This window comes from Centropristis striata, chromosome 10 (assembly GCF_030273125.1).
Source record: "Centropristis striata isolate RG_2023a ecotype Rhode Island chromosome 10, C.striata_1.0, whole genome shotgun sequence".
Lineage (NCBI taxonomy): Eukaryota > Metazoa > Chordata > Actinopteri > Perciformes > Serranidae > Centropristis > Centropristis striata.
Window position 1 is genome coordinate 10,359,242 of NC_081526.1, and position 15,434 is coordinate 10,374,675.

General features: G+C 39.1%; 1 protein-coding gene across 1 annotated transcript in view; it reads left to right on the top strand.

Annotated features, from left to right (window-relative positions):
- Window positions 1-1,491: 1,491 nt before the first annotated feature.
- The window catches only part of agps (alkylglycerone phosphate synthase), a 33,176-nt gene continuing 19,233 nt past the window's right edge, over window positions 1,492-15,434 (top strand). The window contains exons 1-10 of the mRNA XM_059342810.1: window positions 1,492-1,768; window positions 5,781-5,870; window positions 7,063-7,153; window positions 7,252-7,372; window positions 7,561-7,635; window positions 8,667-8,738; window positions 10,140-10,219; window positions 11,957-12,037; window positions 13,101-13,226; window positions 13,434-13,542. Of these exons, the coding sequence (XP_059198793.1) occupies window positions 1,578-1,768; window positions 5,781-5,870; window positions 7,063-7,153; window positions 7,252-7,372; window positions 7,561-7,635; window positions 8,667-8,738; window positions 10,140-10,219; window positions 11,957-12,037; window positions 13,101-13,226; window positions 13,434-13,542 (1,036 nt within the window). The 5' untranslated portion in view covers window positions 1,492-1,577. The remainder of the gene's footprint in view (window positions 1,769-5,780; window positions 5,871-7,062; window positions 7,154-7,251; window positions 7,373-7,560; window positions 7,636-8,666; window positions 8,739-10,139; window positions 10,220-11,956; window positions 12,038-13,100; window positions 13,227-13,433; window positions 13,543-15,434) is intronic.

Consider the following 15,434-nt stretch of genomic DNA (forward strand, 5'->3'; position numbering starts at 1 on the left):
TTGTAGCCTTAAGTTCACTTTAACATACTGTAGATTTCTTAAGCATCAAACATGTTTTTTTGCTCCACGTCTTGTCCTCTTGAATATTTATAAGTAGCAGTAATACTAGAATAGATACATTAATTTTGTTACGTCTTAACAACCATACAATGTGACTGTAAATTCCAGTCGGAACAGTCAATGGAGCATATGCACATATGCAACCAGTCGTATATTGCAATGCATGCTGGGAAAAACGTAAAATGGTGCGTTCACGTGATGAAATGAAGTAAAGATCTCAATTGTCCAACCATATTTAATTCTCTGTTCTCAAAGTTAAACAAAACAACAGAATAAAACGACAAAAACAACACAAGTATCGTTTTAGGTCTTCTGGTGTCATATGTACATTGTTTGCTATGTTCGACCTGTGGTTCAAAACTCGGAATTTGTAAAGTTCACTATGATATAAGAAAAAAACATGTGAGAAGCCAGGGTAAGCTGAATCTTGCATTTTTGACGGCAACATGACTCAAACAATTGTTTGATTATAAAATAATATGGAATAGATTGAATAGGTTCATTTTCTTTCAATCTCCATCGTTTAATCTCCAATTTGAACACATGATTAAAAAGAATTGAACCTACCACCAAAGTAACCGTCAAAACGATTAATATATCTTATAAATATGTGTTAGTGTCGCATATCGTCACACTGTAAAAATAATCGCCTAAGTCATTTTTTCAAGTTTTGCAGGAAACACAAAAAAACTTCAACAAAAGTGTATCATATGAAATTTATTGATAATTTCAAAAAAGATTGTAACAAAGGATGGCTATTGGCATAGTAATAACACTGTGTGTAAATTATGTAACTTAAGAGAAATAAATGACTTAGCCAATTTTTTGAACATGCCTTTGTGACTTAAGCAAGAAATGGTAACACTTTATTTTGAAGGTGTCTACATAAGAGTCATACAAGCCTGTCAGAAACATGACATGACAAGTATCATGAGCATTAATGTTACTTCAAAATGTCATTAATGTTCATGACACATCCCATGTCATGTTTACGACACGCTCATGTCACTCTTATGTAGACACCTTAGAGTAAAGTGTTACCAATATTAGTGTCAACAATAAAACACTGATACACTAAACTGATAACTAAACAATCTCCCTCTAGCTCTTCTTTGCTGGGTTCTTATCTGATGCCTATGAATGTGGCAAATTGTCAAAGTGATGATCTTAAAGGGGTAAAATCACATGATCTGATCAACTGAGGATGTAGGCGATTTTACCATAGGTGGCCGGCGTCATGAGGAGATGATTTAAGCAAAAAAAAAAAAAAAAAGACAAAAAAAAATGAGTTAAGCGATTATTTTAACAGGGTGACGATATGCTGTCTCTCCAGCTGCAAAACGTGGCATGTGACATACCCAGTTTTCCAGTTGCCATGTATTTGCCACTATTCGGGTCATTCATGTGGACTGAGTGTCATATTTCAGACGGGCCCTGAACGCAGCGCCCTTTCCCTGTGCTGACCTCTGACAGCCGCTCATGGATCCGCTCCCTCCCTTCACAAACACGGAAGCAGCATGGCGTCCAACAGCAGCGGCGGCGGCAGCTCCGACAGGCAACGGATTGCACAGCAAAGACTGAGAATAATTGCCGGGCATCTACAGGGACCGGTGGACGGTGACTCGGCCATTGTAGCGGCGGAGTGCAAAGCCCAGCAGGGCAGCAAGACAGATGTCGCCAGTGAGGAGAAGACGGTGCCGAGGAGGAGGTACAAGGCTGTGATGGAGCGGTGGACAAGGGTCCATCCTCTGGGGCTTTAGCCGCTTATTAAGTCAAACATCAGCCGATTAACATGTAAACAAGAACCGATAGGATGGCATGCACTTACAGACTTGCATCCCTCTCTTTTCTTAGCATTTGTAACGAAGGGAGACATGGCTGAAGCTGTTTTTAATTAGCCTACGAGCTAACGTTACTTGGCTACAGAAGGGGCATTCATTTGGTACAGAGTGGGTGCGGCTAGCTTTACTCTAACGCTCGACTTTCTTAAAGTTACTTAGCTTTAGTATTGTTTTCTGTGGCTTATGGTGTATGATTTGGTTTCTTGTATGGCGGCTCTTTAATGTCTGTAGTGTTTTAAAAGATGTAGAGAAGTGTTAACGTTGTGGCTAATGTTCTGGTAATTTCTAAAGCTTCAGTTAACAAAGTCGCTGAATCGAATTGCCCAATAGCCGTTAATATAACTGTTAATGTAACCGTTCATATAACTGTTAATATAACCGTCACTGTGACGTATAGCCGTTACATACAGTTGGACAGTGTTCCCATTCAATCACTGCACATGAGCTTTGTGATTAATTCCAACCAACAAAAGTACTTTTTATTTGATTAGCATGTAAACATGTTGGTGGTGGTGGGGGTAAGGGGGGGCTTATTGCAATTTAAGTTTTTGATTTTTCCATAAGTCTGAAGATTTAAGACTTATCAGGAAAAAGGAAAAATCACTCCTAACAACAATTTCAAAAATACAGAGACAAGCTTTCATACAAAAACATTGTAAAGTGTACATAAATTCAAAGTTTTTATAGCTCTCATGTTGGTAGATTTCTTAATAGACTTAATATATTGTTTGGTTTCATTTCAAAGACAAGAAAGAGAGGTTTTTGATTAACGTAACAACATTTATGGATATGCCATTTGGCTAACTGTATCATGAGATTGATGATATAGTACAGTGAAACCAAACAGTATATGTTCAAAGCCCAGGGACAAATGAGGTTCAATCAAAAAATAAATCAGGTTACAAATATCTTCCCATAATTTAGTTGAGAAAGGGCAAGACCAAAATAAATGAAAAAACATCTTCAGGGTGTCCTTCACAGAAAGAACAGTTTAAGTCTATGTCTTTCTTAAATCGTTGTAAAAAAAACTTTAGATGGGTAAATTCTGTGAATTATCTTAAAAGATACTTCTCTAAACTTATAACACTCCTAACAACTCACAAACTAGACAGGGAAACTTCTCTGTTGATCTGATTGGCCAGGGGAAGTGGTGGTCTGACTTTCAACCTATTGGCAGCAGCAGACACCATCACAGTGTGCTGACATCTAGTGTCAGTCTGAGATAACAGCTGTAGCTAAGGATAAAAACAAATAACAGCACTCAAAAGTATCAGTATGTGGCCTTGTGAAAAGTTATCATGACCTGTTCTAATCAATAGAACAGTGTAATGACGTGGTAGAACATTATGTCTGGCAGCCATGTCTCTAGTAGGATGTTTGGTAGTGAAGGACATTAGTCAGTGGGTTTGTCTATTAATATTAGTTTAAGTTATAACATAGTAACAACGGTAAATTATAATAATGAACAATGTTTTTTTCTAGGAGGAACAGAGGTAATCTAACATTGTTTTAGGGTTTACTCAATTATGGCATAAATCATAATCACAATTATTTTGGTCAATACTGAGATTACAGTATATGTTATTAAAGACAACTACTCAACTTTGGAAACCGCATTCATTTCTTTCCCCCTAAAAGAACCCTGTAGATTTAACTGAAAAACAAACAAAACACGAAAACAAACAAACAAGATGTATAAACACAATGAGATACATTAAATATTAATATGCTTTTCATCAAAATATCATGGTGCGAATGAAAATAAATAAATTCTGAATAAATAAAACATACTACGTTTTAATGTTAGTGCAGTTTTACCACCTACCCTAAACTAAACATAAATGTTAAATGCTTAGTAAATAAAACTAATTTGACCAAAATGAAATATATCAAATATGTTATAGTTTGGAAAACATTATTCAACATATTACAGACAGTATCTCAGTGAAAACCAGTTACTGTCTCACTGCTGTTAAGAATGGGGTATGCCAAATTTATATTTATGTCTAACATCATTGTCTAATGAAATGTGGCACAAACTTGTCGCATCTTAATCATCTAATTTTCATAAACGTTGAGTGCCAAAATATAGTAAATTAGTATAAAGTTTGATTAGTCTTTCAGCCTCAGGTACTTGTTCTCCAAGCTCTGTCAAACTTTTTAGCCACATGTTTTTTGTTGACATCTTCACTGCTACCATTCAGGTGTGGTTAGTTCAGGGGTTTCAGGTAGAAATCCAGATTGGCAGGTTGTCTGGTATCTCAACTCCACCTAGCTAAAATGAAATGTAGTTTACTATGACAGCTCCATAACTAAATCCCACCTCGCAAATGTTAAACTGTAATGTAAAGTTATTGCTATGTCATTTAGGCCTTTTTCTCGGCAGTAGATTGAAGTTCTGTTCAATGGTATTCCATTATACTGAAAGCTGGTATTTCCAGTATTTCTCCAGGGTAGTCATACATATGCATATTTAATTATAGATGTGTGCAACCTCGCATATCCTGTAACATCTCAGCTCATTGTCTAAGACTGACACAACTTCAATCCATTTGGCTTTTTTGTTATATTCAAATTACTGTAGGTCTAGTCAAGACATGTCCTGACAATTATATTTATATATATATATTTATATTCATCCAGCATTCTCTGTCCTTACACTGTCGATTTTGATAAGGAAAAAAAATCAAGATGCATACAGAAAGGAATGAGCTCAGTTGCTGAAAGTCTGCCTGCCTGTCTGGAAGGTCACTAGTGTGTACTTTCTGACCTTGCCACACACTTGCCACATTTATTGATACATTTTTATTCAGTATGTTCAGCAAATGAGCTACTGCAGCATATCAATGTTGGCGAGGATTCATTAAAGTATGACTCAGTCTCCCACCCTTAATTTATAGGGAACTCCATTTTGGCAGGTATTAATCTCAATTATAGCCTTTACTTCACTGTGTTAGCATCCCATCCCAAGTGATGAGTTATGGTTGCTCTATGAGTGCTGAACTGTCTCTCTGAGTGTAAGTACAGCACGCAAGCTCTGCACAGTATTGCAGCACATACAGTGTAGCATAGTGATTATAATGGGATATCCCTTAACAGTAATAGCATAGTCGTTTTTGTTTCCACATCAGTTCTAGTCCCCATTAGCATAAGTAGCTATGGCTGTACTCGGATGTGGTTGCTGATTTCACAACAAAAAACAGAGTATGACTGATGCATTTAAGTGGATTTGCAAAGTACTTAGCCGAAACATGATACATGTTTGGACCTAATTATTAAAACTGAATAGTATGGAAACTAGTCATGGATAAGTGTGCCTACCAGCTGCCATAAATGTAAAATATTTGAATGTGTTGTTCTGCTAGCTTTTTCTGTTTATGGATATGTTATTTGAATGTGTTGCTTCTGCCTCTACATTACAATTTCATCAAGCTGCGTGTCTGCAAGCCTGTGTAGTTGTAGGCACCAGGGGAATATTGTAGGTGTGCCTGTCTGCAGCCTCTCGTATTGTAAATTTGCCAACTGATAGCCAGCCCCACCTTAGATTCATACAAAGGCTGTGAATGACTGAATAAAATAAGAAGATTTTGACATTTTCCCTCAGTGAAATGCTATATGTCTGGGTGTTCAAATTTAGTCGTATATTATCAGCCGAGACTTTCCCTATTCCTCTTTCTCTTGGTGAAATTGCCTGTGCCAAGCTAGTGTGAGCCCAGAGGGACTATGGTGGCAAAATAAGAATATACCAAGACACCTTCACGCTTGAATCTCTTTCACACTTGTTTACTAACTTCCTCCAATGGCATTTTCAGTCTTAACTTCATAGTTAAGGTGTGTGACTTGTTCACTTAACCTCTGCCAATATTTGTTTTTCCACAGGCAGGAGATTATGAAATGGAACGGCTGGGGATACAGCGATTCAAGATTCCTCTTCAACAAGAAAGGTCAAGCAGAATTTACTGGCAAAAGGTAATGTTTTATATAAGTATGCTTATCTGTGGAGGATTTTGAGAAATCAGTCAGTTCTATGTTTAATTCACAGCCTCTAATCTTGCCATTGTGCCTACATTCATATATGCATTTCGGGGAACTTGAGGCTGGAGTTCTCAATTGATCATTTTCACAGCCCATACTGTGTGTTTCTGAAATCAGTTCCTGTCCCCTTCCTACGCTCACAGCAATGTGGTGCTACTGCCACCTAGTGGCTGGCATTTCAACTGTTCATTGTCATCCGAGAAGGTCACTGGTTGTGATTGTCAGCTCTCCCAAACTCTGTTGCTCATTAACAGAAACCACTTTCCAAAATCGCTTCAAAAATGGAGCATATTATGTCAGTAATTATTGATGTGACTCTGGGGAGTTGCGGGTAAACAGAATAATTCACTGACTGTTAGAGGGAAAAAAAGATTCAGTTGTCCTCAGTCTCAGTGAATATGGCTTCAGTTTACAACAGCACTGTTATCTGTGTCTCCCATGACAAGAGCAGAGGTATAGACGAACCTTGTGACTGTAATCATGACACATGACTTTGGAAGAGACAGCCCCGCTTGTCGGGTTGTAAACACAGCGAACTGGCACTTTGAGTATGAGGATGTATTTTGAGTAATGAGCCGAGCTGAACAGGATGTTGCACAGCAAATGGTTTCCTCCTGTGCAAGCACTCTCCACAAACCGCTCTCTGCCCTCTCGGCTGAAAAGCTACCTGGGCGGCGTACAGTAACCCAGGCTGTGGCACTGTTGAATGAATGTCAAAGACGGTATTCTCCTCCTCCGCGCTCACTCTGACAGAGGCTTTTTCATTATAGAGTGTGTTTCATGGTCTCTTGGACAAAGGCACACCACAGTCCCCTGATGGGCTGGCCCAGGCTGTGCCAGCAGCTCAGTTATGCAGGGGATGGCGAGGGCGATCACACGGACAGCACTGTCACTACTCTTCTGCTTGCCTAATAACCTCATTGGACTCAAACCTAACACTCTATTCTTATTAGACACAGGCCTGGTTCTCCAAATGAATGAGCCCAGTCAAGCATTCAGATGTTTTCAATTGAGGGATTTGACTTCCACTGCTGGAAATCACTAAAACATGAGGCACAGTGGATATATATATATTTATATGTTTTTTTTTAAATTGGTTGTTCATACAATCTGTCTTCTTTTCCAGGTATAGACTCAGTGGCATGATTATCCCTGCTCTGAAAGACTGGTTTGAAGGCACATTTGGAGCCAATTTGCAACATAAATCTCCAGCAACAGTGAGTGTAAAAAAAATACAAATGTATTTTTTGTATCTAAAATGAATGGGGAAGAAGAGTCACAGTTACAGAAACTACAATGGCTTGTTTTGTTTCAGCCCATTCTGTCTAGCACTGCTGTTCAGCCTCCCACTCTTAACGAGGCCTTCGTGGAAGAATTGAAATCCACAGGTATTCCCTTCTCTCATGACGCAGATGACCGGGTGTTTCGCGCCCACGGTAAGGCATGCTGGGAGGAGACTCCGGCCGTCTCCCTAATTAAATCTCCCACATTTAATACTCGTAAACCACATATATTATTAACCACACATTTAATGATTTTTTTATCACGCAGCATGTTTGTATTTGTAATGATTATATTAATATTTCTGTAGGCTTGTGTCATTCAGTCCTATATTTCTTTCCAGGCCATTGCTTACACGAGATCTTTGCTCTGCGAGAGGGGAAAGTTGGTCGTGTTCCAGATATGGTGGTGTGGCCAAGTGAGTTCACAAGCTGTGTCATCTCAGTGTGTTTTTATCGGTCTGTTTTTCTCCTCCCACATGCTGTAGCACCGCTGATCCCCCTACTGGCTTAGGTGATTTAAAGGGTTAATCTCTGCAGAGGCAGGGATATTAATATGTATGAGTGGAGGCTTAATAAGAAGCGTCAGGGGGAGGACGGTTGACACCCAATACTCCACGGTGTGGCCGCGCACAGTACACCCATGAATTATGATTCCGAGATTGGTTTTCTGTTGTTATGGCTCGCACTATTTTATCATGCAAATGAGTGTTGACTGATGGCTGAAACTTGATTAGCACCCTCCCAAATGGGCAGCAAATCACCAAGCAACTGTAGGCATCGTTTCATCCTCACCAGCACCAAATTTAAATTTCACCAACCCCACAAATACGCTCTCATTTGCGATGGATGTAATAGATATTTTGACCTGTAATTTGCATTCCTCAGTAGTCCCTCCAAGTCAAGCTGTGTATTTTAAGAGGAGGGTTAGTTTGTTGAACTGTAATCCGTACGCAGAAGCCGTGTGTTTAATTGGATGGCAAAATGCACTCCAATGCAGGCATTTCTCACTGCCAGTAAAAGCACTTGAGGCCAGTGAAGCACATCCACGTAGGTGGGTATTGCTACTCTTCCCACTCGCTCACCACTCCAGCATGAATGGATGTGAGCCCCGTGATTGGCTAAAGCATGTTTGTATTGATCCAGCACATCCCACCCCAGAGAGCGTAGCTTCATGCAGTCTGACTCCGCCTGAGGAAAGCCCCAGGCAAATCACAACTATCAGGCAAATCAAAACGTCCCTCAGCTCTAATGGCTCAGGCCATATACATTTATTTATTGTCTCCTGTACACGCATAGTGTTATGTGCCACTTTTTATTTCCGTTACAATGTGTCCACTCTGGTTATTATATGAACACTTAATTTATGAATGCAATAGAGGACTGTAAATGAAAACATGTCCTTTATGATGGCCACTCATTTCTAAAATAATACTCTGTGTCTTTGCAGACTGCCACAATGATGTAGTGAAAATTGTGGAGCTGGCGTGCAAACATAATGTTTGTTTGATACCATATGGAGGTGAGTCGTAAAGTCAATGCCTCTAAGCGGCATAATTAGCTGTCTCATACTATATGTTCAGGCCACTACATGTGTATTTACACTTAATGCACTTTAATATTCCATGCCTGTGGAATTATTGTTTTATTAATGAAGCTACATTATCTATTAATAAACCTGGTAAATAAGGAACCTCTGACAGTGCAGTGGGCACTCCAGCTATGCAGAATTTTATGTTTTGCTTTGTGTGTTTTCTACTGGAGCAACAGGAAAACCCATAATAACAGGCCTCCTACTGGGCTACCAATCTAAGCACATGATGTAATCACAACATCTCCAGTTCAGTTTCAGCCTGGGGAACGTTATCATATGTAGTACCTTTCTCTACCACCCCATGTCTCCTGCCACTCACTGCTGATAACATAATAATATATTTTATTATGGCAAAATGGCTGAAATGAATCTTATATAGTATTACAGCAATTTGTCAACAGGTTCATATGGAAGCCCTGAGAGGAAAGGGGGACAAATTCTAGTAGTCTGATCTAAATTGTTTCCTTTATTTATGACTCAAGAACGGGTGGAAAAAAAATGTTTTGCCTTGATAATCTTTCCAAGTTCCATCTTTTTTTCATCTGTGTAACCGGTGGGGAAACCGTCTAGGATCATTTCATTCTGTGTTGCTTTTTTTCATCTGTGAAAAAGAAAAGGTTTTGCAGGTGAAACATTTTTTACTTAATTACATTTTCATAATCACCAGCTAAAATAAAAAAGCACCAGCTAAAATAAAAAAAAGATATGACAGTAATGTTACATAACGTGTTTAGAGCGATTTGAAAATAATATGATGCTTCCAGTCATATTTAGAGCATGGAGTAGTGGTGCAGTCAGCCTCTTGTGGCTGAAATGAATAAAATCAGTCACACCTTTTCATGCAGATTTATCCTGAACCTTCCAGTCATTGCAGAAGAATAAAATATTGGGGATGGGTTATTTGCTCTGTGCAAACTGTACTTCTTCATTGTTTTTTTAACTCTATTTTGCATAACTGTCACTGCAAACATTAAAACATATTGCAGCGCCACGTCCACGTCGTTTTCTGAAAAGAAAAAAAGTTGTGACTTATGAAGATCTGGGTGTCACTTGAAATGTTTTCATACTAGTGTCAATATAATGCCTGAATTTGCTACTTAGACCAAAACAATTACATAACACACAATATATATATAACACACAAAACTATATATATATATATATATATATATATATATTTGTGTGTCTATTGTTCAATACCTAAGTCCTAGATTCACAAGTGTTTGTGTTAAAAACCCCATCCAGGAAAGCGTCCAGTATAATTGCATATCCTGCTCCGAAAGCTTCTCTGCTGTAACTCCTGCTATAACCGTTGTATTTGTCTTTCAGGAGGGACTAGTGTCTCTAGTGCCCTAGAGTGCCCCCCAGAGGAAACTCGCTCCATTGTTTCTCTGGATACCTCACAGATGGTACGTAAACACCTGTGTCTGTATGTGTCAGAAGAGTTGATCTGCACTAATGAAAAGATGCACTGAAATGAAATCCCAGGCAGTCTGATACAGCTGAATACACGATCATTAACAGCAAACATGCGGTTGTACTGCCGCACAGTAATACATTAGATTATTTTTTGTATGTAAGGAGACAATAAGCCATTAATATATTATAAAAGTTATTCGCTTACACCAGAAAAAGAAGTGAGACAGGTATTTCAGATTGAATCATAATCAGCTTGAATGCTTTTATGTTATTACCTTTAAAATGTGTGAGCCAACACATTGTTAATAAATGTTAATTGAATGCATATGGTTGTTGGACTGTCAGATAACACAAAGATTAGAATACATCACCTCGGGCTGCTGGAAACTTTAATGGGAATTTTATACTTTTTTTTTTCACTTCACTAATGAAAATAACCATTAACTGCAGCCATAGTTAAAATTAGCGTACTCGTGTCTCGCATTAAATAAGACATTTTTACAAAAAAACAAACATTTCTCAGAGCTTGTGCACATACAAACCACAAAGTGTAAAATAAGACAATCCAGTCAGGGTTTTTTGTGAGCTGCCTGGATCAGAAAACATGTGATTCAATAAGCCATTTGGATTTAACTCTTCCTCGTATGTCACATGCAGGAGTATCACTGAGTATCTCTTCCCGCTGCTTCAAAACTACCCCAGCAAAGTTGCACCATATTTTCTTGCAAGCCAATCAGAGCAGACAGCGCTTTAAAAGGAGGGGTGCTTAAAGAGACAGGCACTAAAACTGAGCATTTCAGACAGACAGTATGTGGAAAAAGAATGTGTCATTTGAACATTAAAACATGTAAATATGCTCTAGTAGAAACCTAAATTACAAGTAGGACCCTTAGAATGAGCATAATATGTTCCCTTAAATTCTTGTGTAAGATGATAAATGTGTCACATGAGCACCAGTCCTTCATTTTAATGGAATCCCAAACATCTCAGCAGGAACACGATGATGTTTCATTGGATATGATGGTAAAATGGTGAATATTGTCACCAGTACAGTACGGCCCTTTGATCCAGGCTCCCATAGAGGTGATATATACGCTGTCTGGATGCTGCTAGCCTGGCAGTCATTGAGTTTGGTGCCACAGACACCAGTGACCAGTGTTCTGTGTCATGGGTCAGAGGTGAGGTGGCTCCAATGGAAGCACATGAAAGGAGCAGTGTGGTTGGAACATAAAGTTTATTACCTCTGGAGAATAATTGATGGCAGGTGTGAAATGACCTCCTGCAGGTAAAGGGTAGGCCATGTGCCCAGCGGCCCAAATAAGAGGCGTATATTTGGAATTAGATGTTAAATTGAGTTTAACCTTGAGGAAACTGTCTCCGTCCCGCAGCCCCTCTGCACTCATTTATCCTCAGACATGTGACCGTCAGGCTAGAAGGACATGCTGGTGCAGAACTTAAAAAGTATTGTAGGCATACTGTCAAGGGACTGTCTCCATGAACTGTGGCTTATGTCTGAGCCTGAGATATTTCAAGTCAACGTAACAGATGTGGGCAGTTCATATGACAGGCATTGTGATACACAACATTTTTTGGACGGTGTGATTTCATTATAAACAATTGAAACAAACATCATAAGAGAGAGATTTCTGTTACACCGCATGGCATGAAGCATTTGTACAGAGTGTTTTATGACCTCCTCAGTCACGTTGCTTGTTTTTCACTCGCAGAACCGCATTCTGTGGATTGACGAGAAAAATTTAACTGCCCATGTGGAAGCTGGCATCGTCGGTCAGGAATTGGAGAGATTGGTAAGTACTGCTCATCCATCCATATTCGTCCAATGGAAGAGCTCACATTGCTGTAAAAATGCCGTGCCAAAAATCAAGCTGTGCGACCATTCTCATGCAGGTTGCCCATGCTCAGTCACCTTGGTACTCTTTGCTCAGTAGATGGAACAGCGTTTAGGAAGGAGTTTGAGACAGGAGCAGAGTGCTGAAGGGGAGAGATTAGAGAGTGAGGCGGCGGTCATGAGCAGATGGCACCATCAAGCTAATTCAGAAAAATGGAGAAGGAGCGGGCATTTGATGTAGAGGAATGCGTGAGCTGCATCTAAAGCAGACTCCACCTCTGCATTTAGACCGGGCCATTTTGATGGAGCAGATGGGTCTGCATTATAAACTGCCTTCCAGGGGGGAGCTGTGATAAAACAAGGCCTGACTTAACCCTCATCTTGTGCTTCTGGTAGGGGTTGTTGTTGTACTTTAAGGTCCTTATTATTATTACTATTAAATGTCCTGCCTAAAGATGCAATCTGTTAGGGGTTGGGCTGCCTTCAGGAGAATGTGTGTGTTCCTGATGACCGACACATTCTCCATAAAGCTGGAGGGATGGTGCATCTGAAGGTTGCTCAAAGTTTTTTTTGTGTGTGTGTGTCACATTGTCACATTGTTATATCCATCTGGCAAGTAACTTAGAAGTCACTTCCAGTATTTTGTGGATTGGGTGTGGCTGTATTGTAATTATTCTAGTTTTATTTAGAAAAAAAGGCAGAATACAGCTATTATTTTACACAGTCAAACAGTGGTATTGGGCACTGCCCAGATAATGCACTGATCTTTTTTTTTTGTCTTTTTTGTGCTCTTTCCACTTGGTTTATTTTAGGCTGTAATAAAAATGTATGATGCCATAAAACCAGAGTTTTAGCATTGCAGCAAAACAAGAGCAGTGAAATTCAGCAGCAGAGCTGCAATTATATTTATTTCCCTTTTGCTTGCTCATGCTTTTTGCTTGTTATTAAAACATTCTTGTGGGTTTACAACGTCATTGTTTGTACAACATTTTTGGCTCATTTGTTTTCTCTTTTTTTCACAGCTTAATGAGAGCGGCTACTGTACGGGGCATGAGCCAGACTCCATGGAGTTCAGCTCCCTGGGGGGCTGGGTAGCAACCAGAGCATCAGGCATGAAGAAGAACATTTATGGCAACATTGAGGACCTGGTGAGTCACTCGTCCTCCCCTTTACCTTCCTGCTCATGTTTGTTCCAAAAGATGACAGTCAGCACACAGCTGTTACAAGGAAATTATTTGCAAAAGCTTTGCAGACTTTACCTTCACCTCTAAAATACAGTGGTCACAGTATAATTTATGAAATGTGTTCGCGTCTGTGTTTCTAAAAAGTGTTTATTGTGTTTGCTGCCTGAATAGGTCGTTCACGTAAAGATGGTGACCCCACAAGGAGTGATTGAGAAGAGCTGTCAGGGCCCACGCATGTCCACGGGGCCAGACATTCACCACTTCATCATGGGATCAGAAGGTTTGCTACCTTTCTCATGTGATTTCAGTTAACCAGCACATGTGGGGACATGTTTGTTTGTGTGTTAATGTGGAGTTTGTGTGCATATCTGCAAGTCTTGGTGATAAAACTGTAACATCAGGATGGTTCTCATGCTCTGGGCTTCTTACACATTAACCAGCTTTGGTGGAAAAGTGATCTGGAGGGGTGTTAGTTAGGAAACCAGCAAGTGTCCTCCCCACCCCATCTGCAGTGCCCTGTCCTTGTGAATGCCCACAGAGAATACTGCCATATGCCAGGTTCCCCCTACATAATGAGGAGGTTCAGAGACTCTTGGCATCGCTATGTTAAACAGCTGTGGATGCAAACTTTATATTCGCCCTACAAAGCTCAGCAATCTGCTCCCTGACTGGGCTGGGATCACTGTAGAAATCTCCATTTGTACTCATTAGAAGCAATTTCAATAGCAACAGCTCACCTTTTTTATATATATATATATATATATGATCATAAATAAATATGTTAAAAATATACTCACAAATGACAATTAAAATGTTTCAGCATTATGAAAGTATTATAACTAGATGATATGATTGTTAGCAAATTGTCAGTCTGAGTGATTAATGCTCTTCAGCTGCCTTTTTAAATAATTTTGCTATTTATTTCTAAATTACCAGATGTCTGACATAAGTTGTGAGAACTTGCCATTTCAGAGGGTTATGTAAAGTTCATGTAGTTTCCCTTTCATCTTCTTACTTCTCCAAAAGTCAAATATGTGAACACAGTACATACATCAGGGCTCCTGTCAAAACTTCCCCTAATGTTAAATTTACGGCCCTCTGAAGTAGAACTAAGGACATGTGGGCTATATATATATATATATATATATATATATATATATATATATAGTAAGGAGAAGCCATTGTATCTACTCCACTACAAATCATATGTATCATTATATTATAACTGAAAAAACATCATGATAGATTTTAGAACATTTTGGGCCCTTTTTAATCAATCAATAGTTCATGGTCTAAACTGCATGGTACAAGTTAATTTAGACTGTATCTTTTGCACTTTTGCTAGTTAAATGGTGCATAATCTGTGCACAAAGTATGGCTCGAGCAGTAACTCAGTTGTATTTAGTCTGTTAACTAAAATTTTGGTTAGTTAATAATTTAATTTAGCTGATTTTGTGTATGTTTCCTTAATATTTGGCCATACATAGTGAAGTTGATAATGTGAACATCACATTTTGTAACAAAAGTTTAAGAAATAAATTGGAAAATAGCAGTGAAATTGATTTGAATGGATTCGTCTTAATATCAGAATATTAAATTGTATAATCTAAATTAAATAAAAATATAATAGTATTTTAGTACTATGTTCCACATGTGCCAGCATTGTGGGCGTGTAACTGTAGTCCATGATAGCAGGGTGAATGTTTTAAAAGGCCCATTTTATACATTAAGGCTAATAATAACAGTTATAATGATGCTTCATATTGCAAGCACGTAAGATTATGTAGCGTGAAACATCTGGAGGTGAGGTGCTGCTGGGTGTGGTGGTGTAACAGAGATGGGACAGGACCACACGTCCCTGGGAGTACATGTACTTCTGGGAGGCCGAGCGCTGGAACTAAGAGGTCACACCACCGCACATTCTCATTAAAATTATCTACCTGCTCACCCCAGAAACCGCATCCTGCAGTCTGACAGTAGGCCACAACAACAACAATAACAAAGCACCACACTAAAACTAAACTCTGCTCTGCATGTTAAGTGGAACGCATCCATTTTATCAGAAATTACTGTGAAACCTCAGAGCTTCTCATTCACCACACAACAACTGGGCCTCTTTATCTCTCTGACCTTGAAGTCGCCTGAATGCAAAGTATTTCTTCTCTCTTGCCT